Consider the following 16,245-nt stretch of genomic DNA (forward strand, 5'->3'; position numbering starts at 1 on the left):
TTTTGCAATGGAGCCTACAGAGCATTACACCTGTAATCAGTCAAGGGGGTGGAAGACATAGGCTCTTGCAATGTTTCCCTGCCAGCTTCAAGTCTGTATTTGGGTATGGGCTTGCTGGAGGAAGAACTGCTTGAACTACAGAGTGGGATGAAGGCTTGTGGACGCACTTTACACAGTCCCTCTGCCGCAGTCCCAGATTTGAATTATGCAGCTGCGTGGCCATAGCTGTGTTAAGTTAAAAAGACAACACAGAAAATGCACCCTACGATTCAGGTAAGGGGGGTGGAGGATAGTTGGGGATTCTGTATGCGACTCTACTGCACCTAAAAGTGCTAGTAAACTCCTCTTGTTTAATTTTACCTACAGGCAAGCTTAAAATAAAATTTACCTGTTGGTAAAATGAATATGTCCTAAACGTGCAACGTACTCTTTATTAAGCCTGGCGCACGCGCTCTGAAGGAAACTCATGCCCATGCCATTCCTTCAGAGCTGTGTGCCGTGGCTTGGGAATTCTGCGTGCATGCGTGCGAGTGACGTCCTCGCAGTCCGGCGTGTCAGACGGCCAGAGTCTGTGAACCCGGAAGGAAGATGGGTGGCGATGGAAGCCTGTACAGCGGTGACAGCGTGCCACTGGAGGGCTTAGTTTTAAGGGAAGTTTTACATAATGTGCCAGTATGCAATGCATACGAACACATTATGACTACCTTTTTTTTTTTTTTTTTTTTTTTATTTATTTTTTTTTTTTTAAATTTCTTTCCTGTGGTTTACTACCGCTTTTAAATATGAGTGTAACATAAAAAATGGTCTGAAAGGAGGACTTGGCTTTGTATTTGTTTTTGTTCTTCCATGTGCTCATGACTGTACTAGAGAAATTCCAAAAAAGACTGTTCTTGAATAGAAAGTCAGGTTGACGTGTTTGTTGTTGCTGACAAAAAAATTACTTTAATGAGAAACAATTGTGATGGTTTAAAAAAATGTCTTGCTGTGCAGTACAGGCTTCATGTATCAATAACAGGATTTTTTTCAGTATTCGCAATAGCCACCAGTCAGTTTAAAAGGTTGTAGATATTGTGGCAAATTTCTTGGCTTGTTGAGAAAATAAAAATATAGTAGATTTACAGTATAATCTGATTCTGTGTATGAAACTTTTTTTTTTTTTTTTTTTTTTTTTTGTCTCGCTTTACTATTAGTTTTATGCTCAATCCTTTTTTTTTTTTTTTTTTTTTTTTTATTTCTGTAGAGTACAAGAAACCAAGTCTCAAAACAGAAAAGTTACAGACTACTATCAAGTTAGAAGAAGCGGTAGGAAAAGCAAAACAGAGCTAGAGGTGTGCATTTAGCTTCCAATAATTATTAGTGTGGTTATGTACATGTGAAATACTAAGCGGGTCTCTATTATATTTTGCAGTCAGAGCAAAAGAAGAGGATAGATGACTTAATTACAAGTGGCACAGAGGAGGGGATGAAGGTAATTATTGTTAGCGCAAGCTTATTTTTACAGCTACACTTTTGCTAAACTGCGCATGAATCCCTCAGTTACATTCAAAGCAGCACAGCGTACCAGTTAAGTAGTTTTTTTTTTTTTTTTTTGTTTTTTTTTTTGTTTTTTTTTCTTTTTTTTAACCAAGCACTGCCTGCTTGTAGTATTTTGATCCACCATAATCCCTTTTCTATCAGTTATCTGGTGATTCTTGGACTTGCTTGTGATGCTGGGAAATGCACTGCACTAGCTTCTTCCCTAAAGAATGCTCGTTTTTTTTTTTTTTTTTTTTCCTCCAAAGCTCCTTGCCCTGTTTTACCCTTCTCACATCCTGAAAACTAATCTATCCTTTCCCCTCAAAGTTTTAAATTACTGAGATCACACTGTTGAAGCCTCCTGTAATGTTTAGTTTCCTCCTATATTGTTTCTACTGCACATGTGCTTACTTTGCAGAGTAAACGCGTAGATTTCAGTGGGTCCAGGAAACCGATCTGCTTAGTTTGCATTGTAACAAATGTGCAATGTACAGAACACCTTTAAATGTGCAGATGTAAGAGGGGCCTGATTCCAGCCACCCCTTTTCCTGTTGTGTCTCTGAAACAAATAATGGTCCACTGATGATGTCATCAGAAAACTATTGAACACTGTTGTAGTGATGTATACCACCCAGCGAATCTCCAGTCACCGAGCCGCCAGCATCACCAGACGCCTTGCCTGCCAACGCCCCCCAACATCGCACCCTACGTCCCCTCCACTCGCCGATCCACCAGACCCACTGATGCCCCCTCGGACGCCAGCATACTGCACCCACAGATTGCAGCCAGCCAGCCGCTGGACTCTACTCCCACTCTCCCCCTACAGAAGGACTCTAGTGGACTCCTCCACGGTGATATAGACTCTCCACATCACCTCGCCCTGACCCGTATCCCTTCACCTCCCCTGACCCGAACAGCACTGCACTCACCCCAGCATGCCACCTGCACTTCTCCTCCTCGTTTTCCTCTCCTCCATCCCAAAAATCGCCTCCCTCTACCCGCCCACCCCCCCAAAACGGCTCTACATTGCCCCTTCACTTCTGCCCTCTCCCCACTACGGCACTCACCACCTCCTCCTGGTACTCCACTCCTCGGTCGACCCACGTGCCACCACTACCAGACCCACACGCTCCTGCACCTCCCATTCCCATGCCACCCTCCTCACCCTTCTCCTTCTCCTATCCGCTGGGGACATCTCCCCGAACCCTGGCCCCTCACCACCTCTCCCCCCCTCCAGGGACCCCCCTGCTCCCGCCAGCCGCCGCAACCCCCTCAACCTCATACCTGTGCACCTCCTCCCCACATCCATCCCCCCTCTCTCGGTTGCACTTCTGAACGCCCGCTCGGTTTGCAACAAACTAACTGCCATCCATGACCTCTTTATCTCCCGCTCCCTCAACCTCCTAGCCATCACCGAAACCTGGATACAGGCCACCGACTCTACCTCCCCTGCGGCACTCTCTCATGGAGGTCTCATCTGGTCCCATTCACCAAGACTGAGCGGTCACAAAGGTGGTGGTGTCGGCCTGCTCCTATCACCGCTGAGCACCTTCCAGGTCCTCCCTAACCCCCCCTCCCTAACCTTCTCCTCCTTCGAGGCTCACTGCATCCGGCTCTTCTCACCCACCCCCTTAAGGATCGCAGTGATCTACAGGCCCCCCGGATCCATAGCCCGCTTCCTGGATGACTTCGCCGCCTGGCTTCCCTTCTTCCTCTCCTCTGAGCTACCGACCATCATCCTCGGGGACTTCAACATCCCCATCAACGACAACACCCCAGCTACCTCTCGACTCCTCCACTTAACCACCTCCTTCGCGCTCACACAACACACTCAATCCTCCACCCACATCAATGGGAACACCCTGGACCTCGTCTTCTCCCACCTCTGTACCCTTAACCACTTCACTAACACCCCCTTCCCTCTCTCCGACCACCACCTCCTCACGTTCTCCATCTCCCCTTCCCCTAACTCCCCCCCCCCAGTGCGCCAAACCATCACCAGCCGCAACCTCCGCAACCTGCACCCGGCCCCCCTCCACTCGGCTGCCGACCGCTTGCACGACAGCATCCTTCCACTGTCATGTCCTGACCTAGCCACCACCGCGTACAACGACTCACTATCAGCCACCCTAGACTCTCTGGCACCCCTAACCACACGCAACATCAAACCCAGACCGCTCCAACCATGGCAGAACGACCACACTAAATGCCTCAAACGTCGCAGTCGTGCGCTGGAGAGACTATGGCGCAAAACCAGGTCCCCTCATGCATTCTCCCTCTACAAATCTGCCTTCCTCACCTACACCTCCTCCCTCCACGCCGCCAAGCAGGCCTACTTCGTTGACCTGATCAACACCCTCTCTAACTGCCCTCGCCGACTCTTCTCCACCTTCAACTCCCTGCTCTCTCCCCCCCCTCCTCCACTCAGTACCTCACTTACCGCCCACGAGATTGCCACTCATCTCCATAGCAAGATTGACGCAATCCGCAAGGACATAGTCAACTTGCAGTCTACCTCCCCATCTAGCCTCCCCCCTTCCATCACCCTCTCATCTCTCCCCTCCTCTGACCTTGCAACGGCACTGCCCCCCACCACACCCAAGGCCCTGCCTACCGCAACCCCCCCATCACTGCACTCCTTCAGCCCTACTACCACTGAGGAAGTCACCAGAGTCTTCTCAGAAGCCCGCCTCACTACCTGCCCCCTGGACCCTATCCCCTCTCAACTCCTCCGGTCACCCCCCTCTTCCCTCATCCGCTCCCTTACCCACATCTTCAATCTCTCCCTCGCTACTGGCGTCTTCCCCTCCCCCCTAAAACATGCGCACATCACCCCCATACTCAAAAAGCCCTCCCTGGACTCCACTGACCTCAACAACCTCAGACCAATTTCCCTACTGCCACTCACGTCCAAGCTCCTTGAGCGCTTGGTCTACGATCGCCTAAGCGCCCACCTAACTGACAACAACCTCCTTGACCCACTACAGTCCGGCTTCCGTCCCCTACACTCCACCGAAACTGCCCTCCTCAAAATCACCAACGATCTACTAACCGCCAAAGCCAAAGGCGACTACTCTGTCCTCCTTCTCCTAGACCTCTCTGCGGCCTTTGACACAGTCGACCACCCCCTCCTCCTTAATAAACTACTCTCCCTTGGCATCAGAGACACCGCTCTCTCCTGGTTCTCCTCCTACCTATCCCAACGCTCCTTCAGCGTTTGCTACAACGGCGCCACCTCCTCTTCCCTCCCCCTCTCTGTTGGGGTCCCCCAGGGCTCTGTCCTTGGACCCCTTCTCTTCTCCATCTACACCTCCTCCCTTGGCAAACTCATACACTCCCACGGCTTCAACTACCACCTCTATGCTGATGATACTCAAATCTACCTATCCACCCCTCACCTCACCCCCACATTCTCCGCCCGCATCACTCACCTCCTAAACGACATCTCTGACTGGATGTCGCTCCATTTCCTCAAACTCAACCTCTCCAAAACCGAGCTTCTCGTCTTTCCCCCTTCCCGTGCCCCCCCCCCATCCTTTCCATCACTACCAACAACACCACCATCAATCCCGCCCCGCAAGCCAAGGTCCTTGGCGTCATTCTGGACTCAAACCTTTCCTTTCAACCTCATATCAAATCTCTCACAAACTCATGCAGGCTCCACCTCCGGAACATCTCCAAGATACGCTCCTTCCTTACCCCAGACACCACTAAACTACTCGTTCACTCCCTGATTATCTCACGCCTTGACTACTGCAACTCCCTCCTCACCGGCCTACCCCAGTGCAAACTCACCCCGCTTCAGACCATCCTGAACTCAGCTGCCAGACTCATCCACCTCACCAGCCGCTCCACCTCTGCCACCCCCCTCTGCCTCTCCCTCCACTGGCTCCCCATTGCCCAACGCATTAAATTCAAACTGCTCACTCTGACCTATAAAGCCATTCACAACACTGCCCCTAACTACCTCACCGACCTGATTCCCAGATACCACCCTACCCGTACCCTTCGCTCTTCACAGGACCTCCTTCTATCTTGCTCCCTGGTCTCCTCCTCCCACGCACGACTGCAAGACTTCTCCAGGTCCTCCCCCATCCTCTGGAACTCACTACCCCAACCCATCAGACTGTCACCTTCCCTCCTCACCTTCAGGCGCTCCCTGAAAACCCACCTCTTCAGGGAAGCCTACCCCACCCTCACCTAACAGCCGCTGCCCTTCCCTCCTCCTTCCACTCCATCCCCCACAGCCATTTCCTCCTGTACCTCTACCCCCTCCCTCCTAGATTGTAAGCTCGAAAGAGTAGGGCCCTCTTACCCCTTGTGTGCTGTTTGATGTTACTGTACTGTTTCATGTATTGTCCCCCCTCTATTGTACAGCGCTGAGCAAACCCTTTGGCGCTATATAAACTCGATAAATAAATAAATAAATAAATAAATATAGTAGAAGGAGGGACATGTTGGCGATGGACTTACCACCATTAAAGATGAACTGCCCCTGACTACCTCACCAAGCTGATCCCCAAGTACTGCCCTACCCGTACCCTTCGCTCCTCACAGGACCTCCTTCTATCCTGCTCCCTGGTCTCCTCCTCCCATGCACGACTGCAAGACTACTCCAGGTCCTCCCCCATCCTCTGGAACTCACTGCCCCAATCCATCAGACTGTCGCCTTCCCTCCTCACATTCAGGCGCTCCCTCAAAACTCATCTCTTCAGGGAAGCCTACCCCACCCTCACCTAACAGCCATTCTCCCTCATTCCTCCCAATACTTCATTCCCCTCAGCCACTTCCTACTGTACCACTACTCCCTCCCTCCTAGATTGTAAGCTCGAAAGAGTAGGGCCCTCTTACCCCTCGTACGTTGTTTGTTATTGTTGTACTGTGCCATGTATTGTCCCCCCTATTGTACAGCGCTGAGCAAACCCTTTGGCGTTATATAAACTCGATGTAATAATAATAACTCCAAGATAAGAACGTATTGTCTAAACAAGAGGAGTGTGTATTTTTCCTTGAAACTTGTTTCGCCCTGTGCAGTAACCCGGAGTGAAACTTTGCCTCTGTGCCAGAACTTCCTCTAATATAGACCAGCCACTGCTTTCTTTTTTTCTTCCCTCCCCTTTTGTGCAGTATGACTGGTTGTCCCTGCCCTGTAGATGTGCAGCACCATGATTTTGTCACTTCTACTTTTAAAATAACTGTTTGCAAATGCATTTGGGGCATTTTTATGTCAACCGAGGAATATATTAAAATTAGTTTCTTACTGCCTGAGGTTGAAGGATGAGCTCACCTTTTGGGAACATGTTACATGTTCCACCCATTTAGGGTGGAACATGTTCACACTGCTGTAGCCTCTCCCTGATCCACTGCCTCTAGTGACCGCAAGCTGGGGATCTTCTCCCCGCACTGTATGGGGCTCTGCCCGCCACATTATTCATTCAAAGTTTTGTGAATGGGGAAAAGTACATCTACTGTCAGTCTTTGCAACTAATGGCTTGTAGTTTGCAATGAACTACCAGAGTGCTGGCGAGTGCTCTAGGTAGTTTATTGATGGTTCCTGTCATTGTATAACTGCCTGCCTATACTAGCAGACAGTTTACACTGACAGTCCGCAGGAGCCTTGCATTGCTCCCACGACCTGCTGATTGCGGGTACAATGCTTTACAGGCTCCTAATAAAAAAAAAAAAAATAAAATAAAGGCACTTTTTTTTTTTTTTACCTGAAAAAAGTGAACTTATCTTTTTTAAGCTTGAAGTCTGTATTCACCTATAGGAAAACCAAGCTGCTGAGTTCTTGCAACATTCTGGAACCTGAAGAAACACATGAAGACTTCAGCATTTTATCCATCTTAATACTTTACATAATTGTAGAAATTTTTATTTTTAAATTACACTGGGCCTCATATTTATCTTTTAGATGGAATAATGACTGCTTGCGATTTGTCTTTCAATTCAGATTGATTTCATTACTGGTAAAGGCCGAGGTGTGATTGCAACTCGGAATTTTCTTCGAGGAGACTTTGTTGTAGAATACCATGGGGATCTTATAGAAATTACAGATGCAAAGAAACGAGAAGCAGCATATGCCCAGGACGACTCCACTGGCTGCTACATGTACTACTTTCAGTATCTAAATAAAACCTACTGGTGAGTAAAAACTCGTGTAAAAACTTGTATATTAGTGTGTGTCAGCATTTTTTCCACTTTTTGCTTTGTGAAAATATGGCACATTTCCAGATTTGGGGGCTGTGCTGAATCAGGTGATGAGGTTGAGAAAATAGCTATTTGTATAGTTGTTGGTTTGAGGGACTGGAATGTATTAACTTTTGCTGTTAGGTTTGCCTTTTATCCTCAGATGGTCACTTTAAAGCTGTACCCAAGATATTTGTAGCACTATTTTCATGTAGTTCTGTCTTTCTTTAAAAATAATGTTTTCCTTCTCATCAGTTGAAAGACACAGGAAATCATATACTGTTGGGTTATACAGCTGCCTACAGGAGGAATGGACATTGGCAAACAAAGATACTATAGGCCAGCCAAGGATAATCCTTTCTCTACCCAGCAAGCCTCAGTTTTTTTTTTTTTTTTTTTTTTTTTTGCTAGTGTCTTGGGAGGGCAGTTAGCTTTTCCTTAGCTCTACTTAGCTCAAACCATTTTTGCTAGCTTTTACTTTCGTCTTTTTTTTTTTTTTCTTTCTTTAGTCAATATTATATAAACCCAAACTAATGCAGCTCCAGTATTACACCACTCAAAAAAAAATCACTTAATGAATTCCAATATCAATCACCACTGTACAGCGCTGTAAATACACCCAATCACATAAAACTCATGAAGTAAAATCATTAGTCATGCAGTGGTTATCTGTGCAAATGTTCAACATAAAATGTCAAGTAGTTTCAAACCTACAGTGGTGGCAGTAAAGATCCAGTGACTTTTGACATATGCCATTTAACCTTCTGAGTTTGAGCTTTTTTTTTTCATTTTAATAAATACAATTGTGTGTATGGTATTACACTACTGTGGTTTTTTTTTTTTTCTCTTTGCATACTAAAATTTGAAGCTTTGAATGGAGCTGATCATCGGATTGGAGTGAGCTGGAAGAAATTAATTGATGCACCACCTTAATAGAAATCTTAATCACTTCAATACTGGGCACTTTCATCCCCTTCCTGCCCAGGCCAATTTTCAGCCTTCAGCACTGTTGCATTTTGAATGACAATTGCACGGCCCTACAATGCTGTACCCATATAAAATCTTTTTTTTTTTTTTCAATGAGTAAGCTTTGTATTCATTCACAGAATACAAAGCTGCTTGTGAATGGCCCATCTTTTATTTTCTACATGTCCCACTGCTGGAACACAGCAATGTACAGGTGAAACTCGAAAAATTAGAATATCGTGCAAAAGTTCATTTATTTCAGTAATGTAACTTAAAAGGTGAAACTAATATATGACAGACTCATTACATGCAAAGCAAGATAGTTCAAGCCGTGATTTGTCATAAGTGTGATGATTATGGCTTGCAGCTCATGAAAACCCCAAATCCACAATCTCAGAAAATTAGAATATTACATGCAATCAATAAAACAAGGATTGTACATAGAACAATATCGGGCCTCTGAAAAGAATAAGCATGCATATGTACTCAGTACTTGGTTTGGGCCCCTTTTGCAGCAATTACTGCCTCAATGCGGCGTGGCATGGAAACTATCAGCCTGTGGCACTGCTGAGGTGTTATGGAAGACAAGGATGCTTCAATAGCGGCCTTCAGCTCTTCTGCATTGTTCGGTCTCTTGTCTCTCATCTTTCTCATGGCAATGCTCCATAGATTCGGGGTTCAGGTCAGGTGAGTTTGCTTTCCAATCAAGCACAGTAAATCCACGGTCCTTGAACCAGGTTTTGGTGCTTTTGGCAGTGTGGGCAGGTGCCAAGTCCTGCTGGAAAATGAAGTCCGCATCCCCATAAAGCTCGTCTGCGGAAGGAAGCATGAAGTGCTCCAAAATCTCCTGGTAGAAGGCTGCGTTGACCCTGGACTTAATGAAGCACAGTGGACCAGCACCAGCAGATGACATGGCTCCCCAAATCAACACAGACTGTGGAAATTTCACACTGGACTTCAAGCATCTTGCAGTGTGTGCCTCTCCATTCTTCCTCCATACTCTGGGTCCTTGGTTTCCAAATGAGATGCAAAAGTTGCTCTCATCAGAAAAGAGGACTTTGGAACACTGAGCAACAGACCAGGTCTGTTTTTCTTTACCCCAGGTAAGACGCTTCTGACGTTGTTTGTTGTTCAGGAGCGGCTTGACAAGAGGAATATGACATTTGAAGCCCATGTCCAGGATCCGTCTGTGTGTGGTGGCTCTTGATGCACTGACTCCAGCCTCAGTCCACTCCTTGTGAAAGTCCCAACACTTTTGAATGGCCTTTTCCTGACAATCCTCTCCAGACTGGGGTCATCCCTGCTGCTTGTGCACCTTTTTCTTCCACACTTTTCCCTTCCACATAACTTTCTATTGATGTGCTTTGATACAGCACTTTGGGAACATCCAACTTCTTTTGCAATTACCTTTTGAAGCTTTCCCTCATTATGGAGGTTGTCAATTATGGTTTTCTGCACAACAGTCAGGTCAGCAGTCTTTCCTATGATTGTGATTCCTACTGAACCAGACCCTTTGCAGGTGTTGTGGCTTAATTAGCTGATTAGAGTGGGACACTTTGAGCCAAGAATATTGCACCTTTTTCACAATATTCTAATTTTCTGAGATTGTGGATTTGGGGTTTCCATGAGCTGTAAGCCATAATTATCACAATTATGAAAAATCACGGCTTGAACTATCTTGCTTTGCATGTAATGAGTCTATCTCATATATTAGTTTCACCTTTTAAGTTGCATTACTGAAATAAATGAACTTTTGCACAATATTCTAATTTTTTGCGTTTCACCTGTAAAGTGTATGTAGCTGAGGCAACATATAGTTCATAAAGCACATCCAGAAAGCTCACCTTTTTAGTGCAACTTAGCCAAAAAAAATTATTTAAAGGGACATTAAATGTGGAATTATGTTTTAAAACCCCTCTCCCCTAACTTCCTCTCACCCCCTGTGAGAAATTGCTATAGTTTATAAAAAAAAAAAAAAAAAAAAGCATTTTTTGCGTGCCTGAAGCCAGTTATGTGACACTGAACCTGTTTTCTTGGATGGCTCCTTCTTCGGGTGTCCATGTCACTGCCTAGTGTGATGTCGACACTTGTATTAGATGTCCAGCAGCAGAAGTCCTCTCAGGACCTTGAAGACTACATGTCAGTGGAGGGGACTCTCCTTCTTCTCTCTTCTCCTTCTCCTTCTCTTCTCTCTTCTCTTCTCTCTTCTCCTTCTCTTCTCCTTCTCTTCTCTCTTCTCCTTCTCTTCTCTCTTCTCCTTCTCTTCTCTCTTCTCCTTCTCTTCTCTCTCGTCTTAGGTGGGGATATATCTGGCTTCACCGGCTAAGGAAAGTACAAACTCCTAACAGGGCAGCTTAGGTGGGAGGCGACTCATATTTAGCCTCGAGTGGGGTTTTGTGGTTTTTTTTTTTTGCTCTCAAATTGTTCACTGCATACATGTCTTGGTCTGTTTTCAGTGTTGATGCAACAAAAGAAACAAATCGTTTAGGAAGGCTTATAAATCACAGCAAGAGCGGTAATTGCCACACCAAACTACACGATATCAACAACATTCCTCATCTCATACTGATTGCATCAAGGGACATAAAAGCAGGAGAAGAACTCTTGTATGACTATGGAGATCGGAGCAGGTCTTCCATTGAAGCACATCCTTGGCTTAAGAACTGACCTGCATATGGATGAAGGGATTTTACCCATTGCTTTTGTGAACTGATTTGCTTTTAGCCAGCCCCTTTTTTTTTCCTATAGTGTTGCGCATTTAACACTTAGATGCCGACAGCCTTGGTCATAGTATTTTTATATTGATAGTTACTGTGCTTACGAAGCATGCAGCTGAATGAAGCAATTTGTTCTATACACAAGGATGTTTGTCTTCAAGTGGTCCTGAAGATGACCATTGTTTCAGATGTCTTGTTTGGTAGTCTGATTTTCCAAATAATCACTTTGATATCATTTTAGCTGCAACTGAAGGATTATAAGTAAGTTCCATTGTAAAAGTCAAGGGCAAATGGAAAATTTGTATATGTGTATTTAATGGGAAATTTTAGACAAATTGCTCTAAATGTATTTTTCTGGTTAACAATAAGTTGTGGGCAGCATAGAAGAAAGTATACAGTTAGGCTTTTTGAGACAACCAAGCATTTCTATATATTGAAGTAACCCACAGCAACCAAAGAGCAGGTTTCTTTGTCATGGCTGCAGTAAAAAGATGGAAGATTGAATGTGATACGCTGTATAGAACAATTGTTGCTCTTGTGCTCCTTTGCATAACATAAACTTGAAAGGGGCTGCTGTTGCACATCATCTTTTGAAAATGCTAGTTGCCTGGTATTTATGCTGATCTGTTCACTGTAATATTTTCTTAGCCATTAACCTCCAATTTCAAAAGCCAGGGTGCAGTCTGATGTCTTATACCTACATACTTGCTCTGGGTTAGAGGTTACGTCCTGAAGAATATAGGTCCATATGCCAACCAGTCAACTATCATTTCTCAGTAACTGAAGCCTATGTGTTTATCTTAAAATTATTCTTTTTTTAGGCAAACTTAGAATGATGAAAAGCTTGCTAAACTAACCTTATGACAACAGCAGACACTGGCAGATTATGCTGGCTTCTGAAAAAGGGCTCCAATTTATGAACGCCTTACTTGCTGCATATCACATGCTAGTGCTCAGGCTTTTAAATAGATCACTCAGGTACCTTCAAAAGCAGCAAAGGATGGATAGGATCCCTGTGCTCCAAAGTGCTAAGGTAGAATTTTTGAAGAGGAAGTTCAGGTTCTTCAGGTGATCTCCTGAGGTCACTTTTGTAAGGTTAGTTTTCCAATTTTTAGGACTATAAGTTTGCTTAAGTCCAAATTTTATTTTTAGGGAGCTATCCTCTGCTTTTAGAACTTAAGGGAGGAGAAAAAGGTCCATAGATCATGGCTAGAGCTGCGGATAGCACTTGTTAATACCCATAAAACCAGCATGGTTTTTCTCCATATTCTCCTGGAGTCTTCATATTTTCTAATACATCTATTTGTCATTAGACAGCACCTGTAAACAAGTTTTGTTGGCACTGCATGGCCACTGGACTAGGCTTGGCTCTGGTTCACACTGAATGCAACTTTGAAATCATGCTACGTCACTTGAAGCTTCAGATCAGTGAGATTTGACCTCCGATTTCACTGTGGCTTGCAACTTCATGTCGCAATGAAATCAGAAAAAAGTAGTGCAGGAACTATTTTTGGAATTGCGCTACTTCAAATCACACTGATTAAGACAGTGCCATAGAAATACATTACATACAACTTCAGGTGTGATTTGTAAATCACGTCGCACCTGAAATCGCACCAGGGCTAATAGTGGGGATGGGAGAGATGCTGCACCCACAAGGCTAATGAAGTAATTTTACTGGTCATGGGAGCCATTCAGCTTTCTGTATGGAAAGATGTAATCATTCAGTGCTGTGTATTTTCCCTAGTTTTACATTGCCTATAAAGCATGTTTCTGTAATATAGCAGCAAATACCTCCTTGATATAGCCGGTTAAAGTCTGTGTGCATGCGCGTCTCTTCTGTTGTTGAGCTCTCAGCATGGCAAGCCATTAGGTATTGGAAAATCACTAGAAAAATATACCTGCATGAAGAGGTGGGTTTTTATACTCTTGAGTGCAAATTTAATGAGATTGTTTTTGACACACTGCCTTTCTTTTGTTCCCTCCCATGAGAATAATTTCAAATTGTAGATGCCTTTAAAATGGCTGATCATTTTGTTGGAACAATGGAGGCAGCCTGCATAGAAAATTCTTTTCTCTTGTAGCAGTATTATGAATATCTGCCAATGAATTTCCTCCTCATCTCTCCAGAATTATAATTATGACTGATTTAAAGCTGAAATTAAGGAATGTACTATTTTTGCATAGGTAGTTTGGCATGTCCCATACCTGGCCAATCATGTGGAATCTGGAAATCCCTGTAGTAGGCAATGCTACTATAAAGAACTTGCATACTTTATATTGGTACAAGATGGAACAATGTAGCTATGCAAAATGGTCCTTGCCTAAACGTCAGCTTTCATGGTAAATTCTAGGACATGGATGATTTCCATGACCTAAAAAGGCTAAATAAATTTTTTTCTTTTCAGTGGAGACCAATCCAATTCAGACCTTCCAACTGTCTGAATGTGGTGGTTGGAGATAACAGACCCTTAGTTTTAGGTAATAAATTATACCAACCAACCTGTCAGTGGCAGTAGCTTGGCAGCAAGGAGGGACAACTAATTTTTGAAACTTCAAAGTTTTAAATTTTTACAGGGAATTGCTAATAAATGAATGTTTTACACATAGCTTGTTCATAATTTTCAAAAGTGATTTGTCTATAGGCTCTCCTTTTAGGTTATTTTTAAAGGAAACCTGTACTGAGAAAAGCTGCCATTGCTTACCTTTTCTGGGGATAATAGTTGTGTGGCTGGCATACTGATCCAGTGGCTTTGGTGATTTCTGAGGCATTGATCTGGAACAGAACTTGAAAGAAAGCAGCACTGTTCCAATCACTTTGATCTGGAACAGCAATGCAGATCAGCTGTTAAATTTTTTTTGCTGCTTTTAGGTCAGTGACTTAAACTATTGAAACTGGCACCAGCCAGGCAATTTAATACTTTTAGAAGACCAGCAATGGCAGCCTGGCAACAGGCATCCTTTAAATTGCCTCCTAGCCCTTGGATTATGAAATATGAACCTTGCCGCCTCATGTTCCAGTTGCTAATGTTTTACTGAGTGCTGGAATATTAGGATAGTGAAAAATGGCATTTTTAGTGTAATTATTTTAAATTGCCTTGGTGATCTCTGCTATAGCAGGGCATGATTTCTGTATAAATGTATTTCTTATTTAGTTTGATGAGATTAATCCAGCCTGCTGCAGTTACTGTAGAACTCCAGATTGTTCTAGATTTTTTAAAATGCATTGTGTAAAATATGAAACAAGATGTTTTTATATTGATAAATTAGGATTGTGGAATAAATATTTATTTGTAAGAAATGCGTGTACCCTTCCTTTTTTTTTTTTTTTTTGTTTTATTTTTAACCACTTCAGCTCCGACTGGTTTCCCCCCCCCCCCCCCCCCCCCCTTCCTGACCAGGCCACCATTTTTTTGCTATTTAGAATTGTGGTATTGCAAATGTTAATTGTGTGGTCATGCAACACTTCGTTAGCCATTGAGGTGCTGTATCCTTTCTTTCTTGTGTGTTTTTTGTAGGTTGCATTTGGATGCACCCCCCCCCCCCTGTTGTATGTGTGCAGGGGGTACAGCATGAGCTGGTGTACCACTCCCAGGACAGGATGTTTAGCCATTGGGGGTTTCTGTTCATGCAACACTGTACCTAATTTTAATTTGTCCTTTTTTTCACACAAATAGAGCTTTCTTTTGGTGGTATTTGATCTCCACTGTTTTTTTTTTTTTTTTTTTTAATAGCGTCTACAAACGTGTGTGTGTGTGTGTGTGTGTGTGTGTGTGTGTGTGTGTGTGTGTGTGTGTGTGTACACACATGAGTACACCCCTCACATTTTTGTAAATATTTTATTATATCTTTTCATGTGACAACACTGAAGAAATTACATAATGCTACAATGTAAAGTAGTGAGTGTACAGCTTGTATAACAGTGTAAATTTTCTGTCCCCTCAAAATAACTCAACACATCCATTAATGTCTAAACCGCTGGCAACAAAAGTGAGTACACCCCTAAGTGAAAATGTCCAAATTGGGCCCACAGCGTCAATATTTTGTGTGGCCACCATTATTTTCCAGCACTGCCTTAACCCTCTAGGGCATGGAGTTCACCAGAGCTTCATAGTTGTCACTAGAGTCCTCTTCCACTCCTCCATGATGAAATCACAGAGCTGGTGGATGTTGTAGACCTTGCGCTCCTCCACCTTCCGTTTGAGGATGCCCCACAGATGCTTAATAGGGTTTAGGTCTGGAGACATGCTTGGCCAGTCCATCACATTTACCCTCAGCTTCTTTAGCAAGGCAGTGGTCGTTTTGGAAGTGTGTTTGGGGTCGTTATGTTGGAATACTGTCCTTCGGCCCAGTCTCCGAAGGGAGGGGATCATACTCTGCTTCAGTATGTCACAGTACATGTTGGCATTCATGGTTCCCTCAATGAACTGTAGCTCCCCAGTGCCGGCAGAACTCATGCAGCCCCAGACCATGACACTCCCATCACCATGCCTGACTGTAGGCAAGACACACTTGTCTTTGTACTCCTCATCTGGTTGACACCATCTGAACCAAATAAGTTCATCTTGGTCTCATCAGACCACAGGACATGGTTCCAGTAATCCATGTCCTTAGTCTGCTTGTCTTCAGCAAACTGTTTGCAGCTTTCTTGTGCATTATCTTTAGAAGAGGCTTCCTTCTGGGACGACAGCCATGCAGATCAATTTGATGCAGTGTGCGGCATATGGTCTGAGCACTGACAGGCTGACACCCCCAACCCCCCCTTCAACTTCTGCAGCAATGCTGGCAGCACTCATACGTCTATTTCCCAAAGACAACCTCTGGATATGACACTGGGCACGTGCACTCAACTTCTTTG

At 44.4% G+C, this 16,245-nt stretch overlaps 2 protein-coding genes across 3 annotated transcripts in view; both read left to right on the forward strand.

Annotated features, from left to right (window-relative positions):
* KMT5A (lysine methyltransferase 5A) overlaps window positions 1-14,688 on the forward strand; it is a 37,122-nt gene extending 22,434 nt beyond the window's left edge. For both annotated transcript variants that reach the window (XM_089662017.1, XM_089662018.1), the window contains 4 exons: window positions 1,241-1,328; window positions 1,409-1,468; window positions 7,469-7,659; window positions 11,127-14,688. In XM_089662017.1, the coding sequence (XP_089518143.1) occupies window positions 1,241-1,328; window positions 1,409-1,468; window positions 7,469-7,659; window positions 11,127-11,337 (550 nt within the window). In that variant the 3' untranslated portion in view covers window positions 11,338-14,688. The remainder of the gene's footprint in view (window positions 1-1,240; window positions 1,329-1,408; window positions 1,469-7,468; window positions 7,660-11,126) is intronic.
* SNRNP35 (small nuclear ribonucleoprotein U11/U12 subunit 35) overlaps window positions 7,526-16,245 on the forward strand; it is a 51,129-nt gene continuing 42,409 nt past the window's right edge. Inside the window, exon 1 of the mRNA XM_089662020.1 lies at window positions 7,526-7,659. The gene's annotated coding sequence lies outside the window, so the exon portion shown is untranslated. The remainder of the gene's footprint in view (window positions 7,660-16,245) is intronic.

Source organism: Staurois parvus, unplaced genomic scaffold, assembly GCF_062004578.1.
Source record: "Staurois parvus isolate SC_StPar_1 unplaced genomic scaffold, SC_StPar_1.0 ptg001418l, whole genome shotgun sequence".
In the NCBI taxonomy this organism is placed as follows: Eukaryota; Metazoa; Chordata; class Amphibia; order Anura; family Ranidae; genus Staurois; species Staurois parvus.